This window comes from Mauremys mutica, chromosome 19, assembly GCF_020497125.1.
Source record: "Mauremys mutica isolate MM-2020 ecotype Southern chromosome 19, ASM2049712v1, whole genome shotgun sequence".
NCBI lineage: Eukaryota > Metazoa > Chordata > Testudines > Geoemydidae > Mauremys > Mauremys mutica.
Window position 1 is genome coordinate 17,886,932 of NC_059090.1, and position 13,679 is coordinate 17,900,610.

Below are 13,679 nucleotides of genomic sequence, written 5' to 3' on the forward strand. Positions count from 1 at the left end.
GTGGAGGGAGAAGAAATGAAGCAAATTTCATGGGTGATCAACTTCCAAACCATCAGCTCCATCATGACAGCACTCAGGGTGGGCTCACTAAAGGGCCAATAGTATGTGAACATGTCCTCACCAGAACAAGAGAATGAGTAGCCTATACTTACACTAATGGACATAAAAATTAATAGTGCCAACTCAAAAATAAATCAGCCACGCGATAGATATCAGTTGTAAGGAGTCCTGATAAATAAGAGTGTAAGCTATACAATTAGAAACAAAAATTCGGTATTGTATCTGATGCGTATAGCTGAGGCCTGGCCTGACATGAGCAATTAAAACCTGGAAGGAGGCTTCATTTCTTGGAGGATAAAATTAGGGAGGTAAACAGATCATTAGGTTGAAAAAGACAGAATGTCTGAGCCATCTAAGATAAGAGGGAGAACACCCAGGGAACCAACAATGGGCAAAGATGAACCTGGAATATGGAAGTTCAGGTTCTACATGAACAGCACATGGAGAGAACATGCTGCACGGGAGTGGTTCCTGCATACTAACCAAACCGATGCAAAAATGTGATGCAGTGTGTATAGTAAATGCAGTGTAATCTGTACATATATATAAAGTGTGTAACTTTGGATGTGTGGCATGCCCTGTACCCACCCCATTCACTTGAGTCTTACCATATTTGTTGTATGCCAAATAAAGGGACCCAAGTAGTGAAATCTGGAGTTCGATTTAGTGTTTTGACTCCCAGAGAACTGGACAAGGTGTTCTGGATAAGCTGAGTGGGAAGGGTCTCTGAGGGAATACCAGCCATGTACCATTTTTAGTACCACTTTTTATGGAAAATGGCCCAAAAATTATTAGTCTGACTTGGTACTTCCAAGTGAATCCCTCCATAAAGTGCAAAAATAGAAGAATGAGTCTTTTCATATCAATGTTCTGTACTCAATAGCAAGACGTAACTTTTCCTATGGTTGAGGAAGAGAGAACTGGATCAGATGCTCCAACCAGCTAGCAATATTTTTCAAGCAGTCCTTCAGAATGAAGACCAGACTGTGTGCCATTAGTCTGCTCCATGTTTAGAAAAGATACCTTCAAGAGGCCTCCTGCTCAGCTAAAGCCTGCATATATTTGAACTAATCTTTCAAGCAGTTTTAATTATCACATAATTTTCTGAAGCTTCTTACTGTGTCTTCTATCTACAGTCAATGAAACTAAATACATTTTTTGGCTAACCTTTCTCTGCTTTCTATTGCTGTTCCAATCTGAATATTGATACGCTTAGCCATTGGCGCTGGTAGTGAAATTGGATGCTAGTTTAAATATGTGATAGACTCTTGCATCCTAGATTTAAAATGCGGTATCCGCTCTGAAGATCCAGTAGTGTATTTGTGTTTCTTCCTGTGGTCTATGCTAAATTCTGCAGCAATCAAACTAAGTTTGTATCCATGGATTTTTGGAAACCTCAGTTCTGTTAAGTATTGTCTTGGCAATAAAATACAGCTCTAAAGAAATCAGATACGATAGACAAACAGTAATCGCTACTAAAATAGAATTTTGGGGTCATGAAAGTGAAGGACTTGCTAGGCTCTCTAGTTGTTCTGCTGTGTGCCTTAAATACTAATTGGCCTGCATGTCCTGTCCCTTGTTATCTTTGTTCAATTTATGTCATTCACGCCAAAACAGTTTACTCACTTCATGCTAGGAACTAGGAAGGAACCATTAATTTCATTTTCACTGGCCCTATTTCTGAATTTGAACCCAGAGCTCCAAAGGTGGAAAGGCTAGAGCATTAGGGAGGAGGGACAGCTCAGTGGTTTGAGCATTGGCCTGCTAAACCCAGGCTTGTGAGGGCCATTTAGGGATCTGGGGAAAAATCTGTCTGGGGATGGGTCCTGCATTGAGCAGGGGGTTGGACTAGATGACCTCCTGAGGTCCCTTCCAAACCTGATATTCTATGATTAACCTAGTGTGCTGCTTAACCCCCAGCAGATTTTCTGTATCACTTAAATGCTGCAATGGTCTATCAGTCAGATTTATGCACTGGAACTAAATCTGTACCTTTTCTTGTAGAGGATATTTGGAGAAGCTGCTGAAAAGAATTTATATCTCTCTCAGCTGATTATATTGGATACACTGGAAAAATGTCTTGCTGGGGTAAGTAGTCTAATTTATAATTGAGTTTCTGAATCAGATGTAGACAAAGTGAACAGAAGTTCTATAAATGTGTGTGTATACTAGGTAGCAATAAACTAACAATCATTTGATTTATGTCACATAGAATTAATGCTAGTTTTAGAAAAACTCCAAAAACTCCAAAAAAAAAAAAAGCCTGTTGTGATATCAAGTTTTTTTCTCTTGCTGCTAACAGCCCACCTTAATTGATTAGTCTCGTTAGAGTTGGTATGGCAACACCCATTTTTTCATTTTCTCTGTGTATATATATCCTCCTACTGTTTTTTCCACTGCATGCATCCGATGAAGTGGGTTTTAGCCCATGAAAGCTTATGCCCAAATAAATGTTAGTCTCTAAGATGCCACAAGTACTCCCCGTTCTTTTTAATGTGTAGAATGTCCATCCTCCCCGCCACCCCCAATTAACAATGGTCAAAAATGCCTTGACTTGTTAACTAAATGGACAATGGAAGGTTTCAGATCTAACCGTTCCTTCACTTCACTTCCAAAGTTCTAATGTTATATGTTTCTCTACAAGCATTCATATAAAAAGAATAAACCATTGTGTGCATGGAAAACAAATTTAAGTAAAGTAATGGGTTTCAGTGTTAAGCTTTCATTGCATTTGTATAAACTATAGGTGGATGGGGAGATTCAAAGTAGGGTTACAAACAAAATAATAAAAATGGTTTCATTTCACAATTTAATACAAAATTAAAGGATAATTTTACAATCATTTTAAAAGTGGCAAATAGTAAAAATTAAAATATAAATGCTTAAAATATATTAAAATTAATGAAGTTTGTGAAAGTCATAGTTACTGTTTCTTAAATGAAGTAAAGCTTTCTTGTTGTAGTTTTTGTTTCTATTTTTTATAATTACATACCCAGACAGAATCTTTTGCTATTGCTATATTAAGATTACTTTTGCAGGTATTTCCTATTTTACGTTATTTAACCTTATCCAAACTTCCAGTGGGAGTCCAATCCTGAAGTTTTCACACAAACTTTCCTATTTCATTCAAATCTTTGCTGAGAGGCAGTTTGCTTTTACCTTTGGGATGAAAACAGTTGTATACTTGCAAAGCCAAACTTCATCTTAGGTAAAAACTCTGAGTCTTAGATTTATTCCTAGAGATTTCTTTTAGCTTTGTTTCAGAAAGAATGTAATGAAATCATCAAAGCTGTGTGCAATTCCTTAGTACTGGTTGTAAAAGATATTTCTCTACAGAGTAATAAATACAATAGTTTGGTTTATCAAGGTGGAACATCTTTTAATATAGTAAAGATGCTGATGATGTAAGTAATCATGCTGTTTTAAGTACATAAGAAAATAATGGTAGGTATCTAAATAATCCAGAATAGATTTCAACTTTAAAAAAGTAAATTATACCATATTTTCTTTCCTGTGTTTAGACAAGTCTAAGTTACTACATTAATTTCATAAATCCATATCTTCCTTTTTTAAAAGCCACAATTTATATTGATCAAAACCTCAGTGTGTTTCAGATACATGATGAAACCTCTAACAGCTTAAAATTGTATGTCTTGTCAATTTAGATGAAAGCAAGTTGAGCCAGTATGTTCAGTAAGACTTGAGCCAAAGCTGTATACAAAGAGAGTTGTGTTCTGTGATATGGTCAGACATATTTCTTGCTTACTATTGCTTCTTAATGTTTCACAAGTTCTCATGGCAACAAGACTCAGGTCAGCTAAGTGGGATCACTGCAACTTCTGAATTCCCCAGAGTAATTTCATTGGTAGGATTTTAAAAGTTTAAATGCTGACCTGACCCTCTGTTAAGATTCTTAGTAAAGTTGCTCTTCAAATTCTTTCTTAAATAGTTTCCTTATGTCTCATACTATTGGAAAAAAGTAGAATTCTACAGGAAACTGTAGGTTTTTTTGTTCTTGTCTGGAATCACACTGAGTCAATAAAGAAGCATCCTCTCCTTCATCATGTCTTTTAAATCCCTACTGGAGAAAAACTGTCAGAAAACCATTTGAGAGAATTAAGAGTTGGAGTTTACCTTAGGTTCTTCTAAGGCAAACAACTGACTCAGATGCTCTAACACAGGTTGGCAGGGTGTGTCCCTTAAGTATTCAAACCTTATGGTTGGAAAAAAAGTGTTTTGATAGCCCATTCAGTACTTGATGATATTGAGCTACTAACATTGTCCCACAGGTCAGGGATGGAAACGCATTCGAAAATGTAAAATATTGCTTTATGTGAAATTATAGGAAATTACTGTTAGCAGGTGGTGTATCAGAGCTTTTCCACTTAATTTGCATTGAAGTCAATGGGAGTTTCTACTGTGTAGAGAGTAAGTAGTATAAGATCTGTTCCTGGGATAGTAGTGACTAGAAATAGTATTTTTGCCTGTAAAGCTGTGAAAGGGAATTTCAGGGAATAAGTGAAATGTTTCCATTTTAGCAACCAAAGGACACGATGCGACTAGATGAGACAATGCTGGTCAAACAGTTGCTGCCAGAAATCTGCCATTTTATCCATACGTACCGTGAAGGAAACCAACATGCAGCCGAACTTCGCAATTCTGCCTCTGGGGTTCTCTTCTCTCTCAGTTGCAATAATTTTAATGCAGTCTTCAGCCGCATTTCTACCAGGTGAGTGCATGAACGGCAGAGCTTACCCAGTGTATTAGAAGTCTTATCAAATACCATGAATGTTGTCTGGCTCTAATCAGTGTAGATTAAAACAAAGGCTAAAATTCACAACAGACCTTTCTGATCTGAAAAATACAAACTCCCCATCAGTATTTTCAAGTTAATATCATATAATAAGCTGCTTACACCTCTACCCCGATATAATGCTGTCCTCGGGAGCCAAAAAATCTCACCAAGTTATAGGTGAAAACGCGTTATATCGAACTTGCTTTGATCCACCGGAGTGCGCAGCCCCGCCCCCCTGGAGTGCTGCTTCACCGCGTTATATCCGAATTCGTGTTGTATCGGGTTGCGTTATATCAGGGGAGAGGTGTATTTGAAATCTTTTCTGATGAAAATCCCTCTACATTCCAAAACTCTGCTTAAGCATCAATTGATAAAATTAGTCTGATTCTGTCTCCGTTCAGTGTTTTTGTACAGCTTATTTTCTGGGTGCTATACTTGCTTATTTTTTAGACCTGCTTTTATATGGAAAAAACCTGCCATAGAACGGAACTAATGATAAAACCAAGTTGAAATGTAGGGTGGGTGCTTGCTAGTGAGAGATTTCTAAAAATTGACAGACACTTAACTTATATCCATTAATGTGTTTGCTGTTCCATGGTAACTTCTAGTTCTCTGCAGTTCTGTTGGAGCCTTAAGGGTGTTGTCTTCCTATAATTTTCCCTACCTGAAGGCCCATATATATCCATCTTTTTGACTGAGGAGAATGGGGCATGATTGCCTTGACCCTAAGAATATTACTCTTCATTGGCTTTGAAAGGAGCCTGCTTGTCCTCTCTCATGATTTTTATAGCCGTGCAACCCCACTGATTATAATGGAATTTGTCCTGATTTACACCACTCGAAATGAGGCCAAGGTATGCTATCCCATCTTTACTTCCCGCATTGCATGCATCTCTTTGGTGCTGTCTTTGGCCAGCCCACCAAGGTTGCATGGGAAGCTTTTATTAAGGAAATGCTTTTATGTCCTTTGAAAGTTGCTTGAAAAGGTTTAACTCTTATCAGGGTCGTGTGGTTATAACCAACAGTAGTACTTGAGTGGATCATTTGTTGGAGTTGGATCTGATGCTCCTTTATTAGGCTTGGGCAGCAATGAGTATGCTAGTTTGAGTTGTTTTTAGTAAAACAGTCTAATTAAAACTAGGGCTTGTGTAACTTATACAATTAAAAGAGCTTTGAGAACATTAGAATGGAAGTGCCTTCAAATTTTAAATATGAAACTTGGTAAACATCTAATTAGCTGAAATCTCAACTGTTTTTTTAAACGTTAAAAGGCTTTAATAATCTCTCAAGGACCTACACTTAGTAGCTAGGATGGAGGATATCGTTTTTGCTAAATAAATGGATTAGGTTTAGTAGGAAATGATTCCATGCCCTTCTGTTATAGGGAGTTGCACTAGAACTTATTCTTGTAGATAGTTCTTTAATGTGTATTTGTTTATACATCTGCAGTATATTTTTTTTCAGTATAAATCTTTTTTACTCAAACTTAATTTTGAAATTCTAGGCTGTTTCAAGGCTGGTGTTGATTTTTGTTTCCACACAATTCTATTTTTCATTGGTATAGAAGTGGTTAAACATTTGGTTGTTTGTTGCTAATATCCACAGAGGTCAGCCTGCCGACAGTTAGCATTGCTGATCTTTTGACCCATGCTTCCTGTTTAGGCATATTTCTAGGCTCTGTACAGCAGCTGGGGGATTTTTGGCATGTAAAGCACATCATCAGGGACCTTCCCCTTCTCAGCGTGGGCTGTTAAGTTTTCCCTCCATTGATTAAATGAAGAGCTGCTTTTGTGTGTAGCAGTAGAAATCGCATATCATGTCAAGTACACATCTGTAGCTTTGGAAGGGGTCAACACAATCTTATAACTTGCAGGCTCATATGATTTAGTTATTTAGTTATTAGTGACTTGTGATCTGATCTGATATCGCTTCTGGGCTCTCTGAGCTAAGAGGTGAAAACATCTAAAAGTTACCCTCGAAAAAGGAGGGAAAAGATTTACCACAGTGCTTAAATGGATGGTGATTAAAACTAATTGAGTTTCATTAGGGAGAGAAAAAAGGGCTCCCCTTTGCCTGAGGGCTGACTGCAGTTCCCTTCAGGGACTGTGAATACTCCTGATTGTTGCCCAGATGGTATAGCTCAAGTGCAAAGCAAGGCACTCATTCCCAGGGGCATGGCCCAAAGGCATCCCCGGCATGAGCCAGGGAGGTCAGTGCTCAGGTGAAGTGTAATATAGATTACTTCCACAGCATTGTAAAGAAAAAGAGGATATAGGGTAAAATCTTGGTGTTAGCCTTAGTATAAACTGATGGCATTTGTAGCTTACATCTTGAAATGTTGAGAAATTGTCTGCTGGGACTTTTCCATATGAAGATAAAATGAAAATATTCTGTAAAATTAACTCTTAATGGTCATCCAAAGTTTGTTTTTATTTCCTGGATCTGTCAAAGTTCTAACAGTAAGTCTTTGGAGGGGATGATGATGATCCTTTAATATTCAAATGTTTACTTCTTATTTTCATTTCACCTGTATAATAGGAGGTGTTTTTCAGAAGTATGAACATGTCAGCAATGGCTGACAGTCTCTGTTTTGAGAAGTTAATTTAATTTACTGTTTCGAGTTATTACTTCACTTTGCATCTCTTTAGATTACAGGAACTGACTGTGTGTTCGGAAGATAATGCTGATGTTCATGATATTGAACTTTTACAGTATATTAGTGTGGACTGCATAAAACTGAAACGAATATTGCAAGGTAGGTTGTGAAATTGTGTGGCTTTGGGCTGATCATCAGACTCGTTTTGTGCTGCTATAGCTATCTGTTTAGAAATCCATAGTTAGTGGTATTACCCTCTAACATAGACACAGTTACACTGGTATAACATATTCCTGTATATTAATTTAGAAACAGTATAATTTTACTTCATTCAAATTATAATTAGCATCTGATTTTAAAATAACTGGTGCTTAGAACCCCTGAGCGGTCTTATTGGGTTGAATTATTATATACCTATTTTGTTAGAAATGAATTTCTCTTTCAAATGTTGAAATTTTTTATTTTTACAGAGACCGTATTTAAGTTTAAAGCCCTAAAGAAAGTAGCTCAACTGGCAGTTATAAACAGTCTTGAAAAGGCAAGTATGTTACCATTGATATATTCTAAGTGGAATTTTCTTGCTGTTCCTCAGCCACTGATTTGCAGTCTCATGCCCCTGTTTGAATTTAGGAACTGGAAAACACTACTCTCATTTGGACAGGTCACTTTTCACTGTAAAAACACATGTATGAGATTTCTGCTGTAAAAGCACTGCATGCTGAGACTCTGAAGGACAAAATAAACACGTCTTCCACTGGAAGTTTATTTCCTAAACTGAGTTTATTTTCTAAACTGATTGTTGCATATGTGTAAAGACATGTTGAATTATCTGTAGGCATTTTGGAACTGGGTGGAAAACTATCCTGATGAATTCACAAAGCTGTACCAGACACCACAGACTGATATGGCAGGTAAGACATAACAAATCATTTTGATGTGTATCTCTTAAAATACGGATTTATCAGGCTAAGTCCATTGGTTGTCTTTTTCACAAAGCTTTTATGTCAGAGATCACCAACTTCACTGACATTTTGTACGCTCCTTGCTTCTCAAGGCAGTTCGCATAAAAGAAGCATCTTTCTGCCATCCTTTGCCAGAGCATCTTGGGATATACTCTTTATCTCCCTTCACTCAACAAATGGAAATGGGAAGGAAGGGGGTAATGGTTGGAATTGGACTGCTTTTATAGAGCTCTATTTTGATACACATAACAAACAAAACGCACAAACGTAAACTATCTTACATATAAATAAAAGTAAATTTACAAATACTCATTTTAACCTCTGATTCAGGAAAGCATTCCTCTTCAGGAAGGGCACGTAAGCATATGCTTAGAGCTCTGCAAATCTGTAGCTATCTGCTTTATATCTGCGGCCCGTGTTTGCAGATCATGGATGAATGCAGATCCCAATTTTATATCTAGAGTCTTGCAAATCTGTGTATATCCGTGGACTGGATGCGAATACAAATTTTGTATTGACACAAGGCTCTACATATGCTTTAGTCTTTCTGACTAGAGAAGGACTTAAGCACATTTTTAAGTTATTTTTGGAATCATTGTTTTAACCCTGTTTATAGCCCAGTTCAGCCACAATGGCCTGCCTAAGCATGGTTGTAAAACACATTTTATTTTTGTAGATGGAGCCATACTTTGCCTCTTATGTTCTGTTCCCCCTTTATCTTCCTTGTCAAAAGTGGTGCCAAACTTCTTTTGCTTGCCAGTACTCAAGACACATCCTTCCAGTTTCCATTTGTGTCATAGCAGGAGAGTCTTGCCCACATGCTCGGGGTTCAGCTGATCGCCATATTTGGGGTCGGGAAGGAATTTTCCTCCAGGGTAGATTGGCAGTGGCCCTGGAGGTTTTTCGCCTTCCTCCGCAGCATGGGGCAGGGGTCGCTTGCTGGAGGATTATCTGCTACTTGAAGTCTTTAAATCAGGATTTGGGGACTTCAACAGCTGAGTCAAGGGAGAGAATTATTTCAGGAGTGGATGGGTCAGCTTTTGTGGCCTGCATCTTGCGGGAGGTCAGACTAGATGATCATAATGGTCCCTTCTGATCTTAAGTTCTATGATTCTATGACCTATACCTGAACTCTGAAAATAAGCTGAAATGTCTGTTACTTGTACATGCATGTTTTAGTGTCACCTGCAAACCAGAATTCTGGAAGGTTTTTCACAGTTTAAACCTTCAGCTACTATTTAGTGAGTTGGTTAGCTGGAAAAAGAATGAATATCATTGATTTTAAAAAATATGGAAAATAGTTAAAGCAAATTTTGTCATTTGTACACGTCAATTACAGTATTTCATAGAATAGTATTTTTGATCAATTTTTTTCCCCTTTAGATGTTTTAAATCCCCCTTTTTATTTCCTATTTCTTTCTGCAGACAATAATACCTAGCTCTGACATAAGTGTTCATCCACAGATCATATGTATTTCTGGAATGCTCTGTAGTAGTCATTTCTAGTGAATGAATTACGCTTGTGGCTGTCTTGCTCATATTTCTTTTGTTTATTGAACCAGTGCTTTTTCTTTTGAGTAATGCTCTTTGCAAACTAGGATTATAAGACTAAACATAACAGGATATTTAAACACTTTTCCCCTCAGTGTTTCTTCCGTAGTCATTTGGTTGTTTTATAATGTAGATTGTGCAGAGAAGTTGTTTGACTTGGTGGATGGGTTTGCCGAAAGCACGAAACGTAAAGCAGCAGTTTGGCCACTGCAAATCATTCTTCTTGTCCTGTGTCCAGAAATCATTCAAGATATAGCCAAGGATGTGGTGGAGGAAACCAAAATAAACAAGGTGAAGAAAGCTAAAATGTCATAGTGAATACAAGTCTGAATTCAATAGGGTGTTTGTCTTGGCATGTCCCATATTGTTTTAAAATGCTATACTCTGATATAAGCCTACTCTGCCTCTATTTAAAAAACAAACAAACATTTAAGCCCCCCTATTAAATTCCTGTTTTCTCTATTATTCAGGATTCTCGGAGCTCTCACCTAGCCCTTTACTTTCCCTACCATCAGAGCTTTGTATAATGGCATATATCCTGCTTGATGAGGGTTGTATAGCTACTCCTGACAATTCAATTCCTGGAGCTAAAAAAAGGGTTTGTGCAGAACACTGTGAGTCATTCCCTCCTGTTGGTGGTGAACAAATTGCCACCTCAGCACTTACAGCCCCTGCTGGGCTTCAGAGTAAACTGTCCTAGAGTTTTGAATCCTGCTATTCCTCCCCAAGTCCCTTAATCAAGTTTTACATTACTGCTAATCTGAACTGAACTTTGTGGTGGTGGTGGGTTTTTTTGTTTTTGTTTTTTGTTTTTTGCAATCTGTGGAAATAAGAACATAAGAGCGGCCATACTGGGTCAGACCAAAGGTCCATCTAGCCCAGTATCCTGTCTTCTGACAGTGGCCAGTGCCAGGTGCCCCAGAGGGAATGAACAGAACAGGTAATCACCAAGTGATCCATCCTCTGTCGCTCATTCCCAGCTTCTGGCAAACAGAGGCCAGGGACATCATTCCTGCCCATCCTGGCTAATAGCCATTGATGGACCTATCCTCCATGAATATATTTAGTTCTTTTTTGAACCCTGTTATAGTCTTGGCCTTCACAACATCCTCTAGCAAGATGTTCCACAGGGTGACTGTGTGCTGTGTGGCAAAAATACTTCCTTTTGTTTGTTTTAAACCTGCTGCCTTTTAATTTCATTTGGTGACCCCTCTAGTTCTTATGTTATGAGGAGGAATAAGTAACACTTCCTTATTTACTTTTTCCACACCAGTCATGATTTTATAGACCTCAATCATATCCCCGCCGTAGTTCTCTTTTCCAAGCTGACAGGTCGCAGTCTTATTAATCTCTCCTCACATGGCAGATGTTTCATACCCCTAATCATTTTTGTTGCTCTTTTCTGAACCTTTTCCAATTCCAATATATCTTTTTTGAGATGGGGCGACCACATCTGCACACAGTATTCAGGATGTGGGCGTACCATTCATTTATATAGAGGCAATATATTTTCTGTCTTATTATCTATCCCTTTCTTAAAAGCAGCAGAGTCTCCTGTGGCACCTTATAGACTAACAGACGTATTGGAGCTTGAGTTTTCGTGGGTGAATACCCACTTCGTTGGATGCATCTAGTGGAAATTTCCCGGGGCAGGTATATATATGCCTGTTTCTTGCTTGCATATATATACCTGTCCCTGGAAATTTCCACTAGATGCATCCGACGAAGTGGGTATTCACCCACGAAAGCTCATGCTCCAATACGTCTGTTAGTCTATAAGGTGCCACAGGACTCTTTGCTGCTTTTACAGACTAACACGGCTACCCCTCTGATACTATCCCTTTCTTAATGGTTCCCAACATTCTGTTCGCTTTTTTGACTGCCGCTGCACATCGAGTGCAAGTTTTGAGAGAACTAGCTGCAATGACTCCAAGATCTTTCTTGAATGGTAACAGCTAATTTAGACCCCATCATTTTATATGTATAGTTGGGATTATGTTTTCCCAATATGCATTACTTTACATTTATCGACATTGAGTTTCATCTGCCATTTTGTTGCCTAGTCACCCAGTTTTGAGAGATCCTTTTCTAGCTCTTCTCAGTCTGCTTGGGACTTAACTATCTTAAGTAGTTTTGTATCATCTGAAAATTTTGCCACCTCACTGTTTACCCCTTTTTCCAGATCATTTATGAATATGTTGAATAGGACTGAATAGAGTGGTTCTATGGTACAGTTTGGTTCATTTAAGATTTTACTTCATTTGATTCTACACTTTCTTTCATGTATAGTGCCACTCCCCCACCAGCACAACGTGTTCTGTCCTTCCAATATATTTTGTACCCGAAAAGCTTGGTTTGCAAATGAAGTTCTGTAACACAGATAGAATTTGACTTGGCTACAATTAAAAATAAGCAATGCTTGGAGCATCCAAGTTGGCCATTGCCAAGCTGATTATATCATGGTATCTTTACACAAATGTGAATTGTCCAAAGTGAGTGTGTAATGAATAAAATATACTTTTTCTAAACTGATACACCAGTATTTCCATTTTTGGGGGGGGTATTTAAAGATGTAAAAGCTCTGTCCACAGCTCCTAAAACATCGGCTATAACTATTTCTTTCTTTTCTTTTTTGGTTGTTATATTTGAATTCTGCAGAAACTGTTTCTGGACAACCTCAGGAAAGCACTTGCAAGCCATAGTGGGAGCAGACAGCTGACCGAAAGTGCTGCTATTGCTTGTGTTAAACTGTGCAAAGCATCCACCTACATCAACTGGGAAGATAATTCTGTCATTTTCCTTCTAGTGCAGTCCATGGTTGATGATCTTAAGGTAAAGAGGAAGAGAGAGGAGTCTGGAATTCATTGTCATTTCCTAAATCTGATGAGAAAATTCATTTGAATTTGTGTTTTACTAATGAGCCCAGTGTCATGAGTATCTTTGGTAGCATTTTTGTAAACAAGCTGTGCATGTTCTAGTATTATATTTACACCAGTATTGCAGCTCTGGTATTCGTCATTCACTCCTTACTTTCCTTCTCTCGGATCCCACATTGTCTCTTGACTTCCTACGTTTTGTTTCTGCTGAATGCCTTTTGGCTTTAATAGCACTAAGGAATTTTACATTCTCTTCATGCAACATTTACCCACTTACAGCCCCTATGTAATGCCCAAACCACTTCTTGCTTTTCCAAATACACTTTAGCTCTGGGTATTGCAACATGTAATCAACCAAGCTTCTGAGACACTATTGGTGAATTAAAAAGCAAGGGATAACGTCTTTTTTGTCTCTATTAGATCTATAAAAATTGTCTTTTTTAAAGGTTAAATATTATTTAAGTGGTTTTAGAAATAACAAATGTTAGCAGATTTTTAAAATTGTAACATTTAGAGTGGCCTACTCTCTGATTTTTAACAAATTAGTCATATATTACAAGCAGACTGGAATAACATTTTTATCTGAATTTTTGTGTAGACCTTGCTGTTTAATCCAAGTAAACCTTTCTCAAGAGGCAATCAGAATGCAGATGTAGACCTTATGATAGACTGCTTAGTTTCCTGCTTTCGCATAAACCCACAGAACAACCCATACCTTAAGGTGAGGCCATGATTTTGTGGACAAGTAGTGTCTCCTGATGCTATTTATGACTTGTCAGATATCAGGGGTGTGCTAGTGGCAGCCAGAAATTCATAAATAATTTCAAACTTCTTAATAT

At 37.9% G+C, this 13,679-nt stretch overlaps 1 protein-coding gene across 2 annotated transcripts in view; it reads left to right on the forward strand.

Moving 5' to 3' along the window:
- Positions 1-13,679, forward strand: part of NF1 (neurofibromin 1) — a 169,223-nt gene that overhangs the window by 17,331 nt on the left and 138,213 nt on the right. For both annotated transcript variants that reach the window (XM_044993592.1, XM_044993591.1), the window contains exons 3-10: positions 2,065-2,148; positions 4,599-4,789; positions 7,504-7,610; positions 7,922-7,989; positions 8,287-8,362; positions 10,098-10,255; positions 12,623-12,796; positions 13,439-13,561. In XM_044993592.1, coding sequence (XP_044849527.1) covers positions 2,065-2,148; positions 4,599-4,789; positions 7,504-7,610; positions 7,922-7,989; positions 8,287-8,362; positions 10,098-10,255; positions 12,623-12,796; positions 13,439-13,561 — 981 coding nt within the window. The remainder of the gene's footprint in view (positions 1-2,064; positions 2,149-4,598; positions 4,790-7,503; positions 7,611-7,921; positions 7,990-8,286; positions 8,363-10,097; positions 10,256-12,622; positions 12,797-13,438; positions 13,562-13,679) is intronic.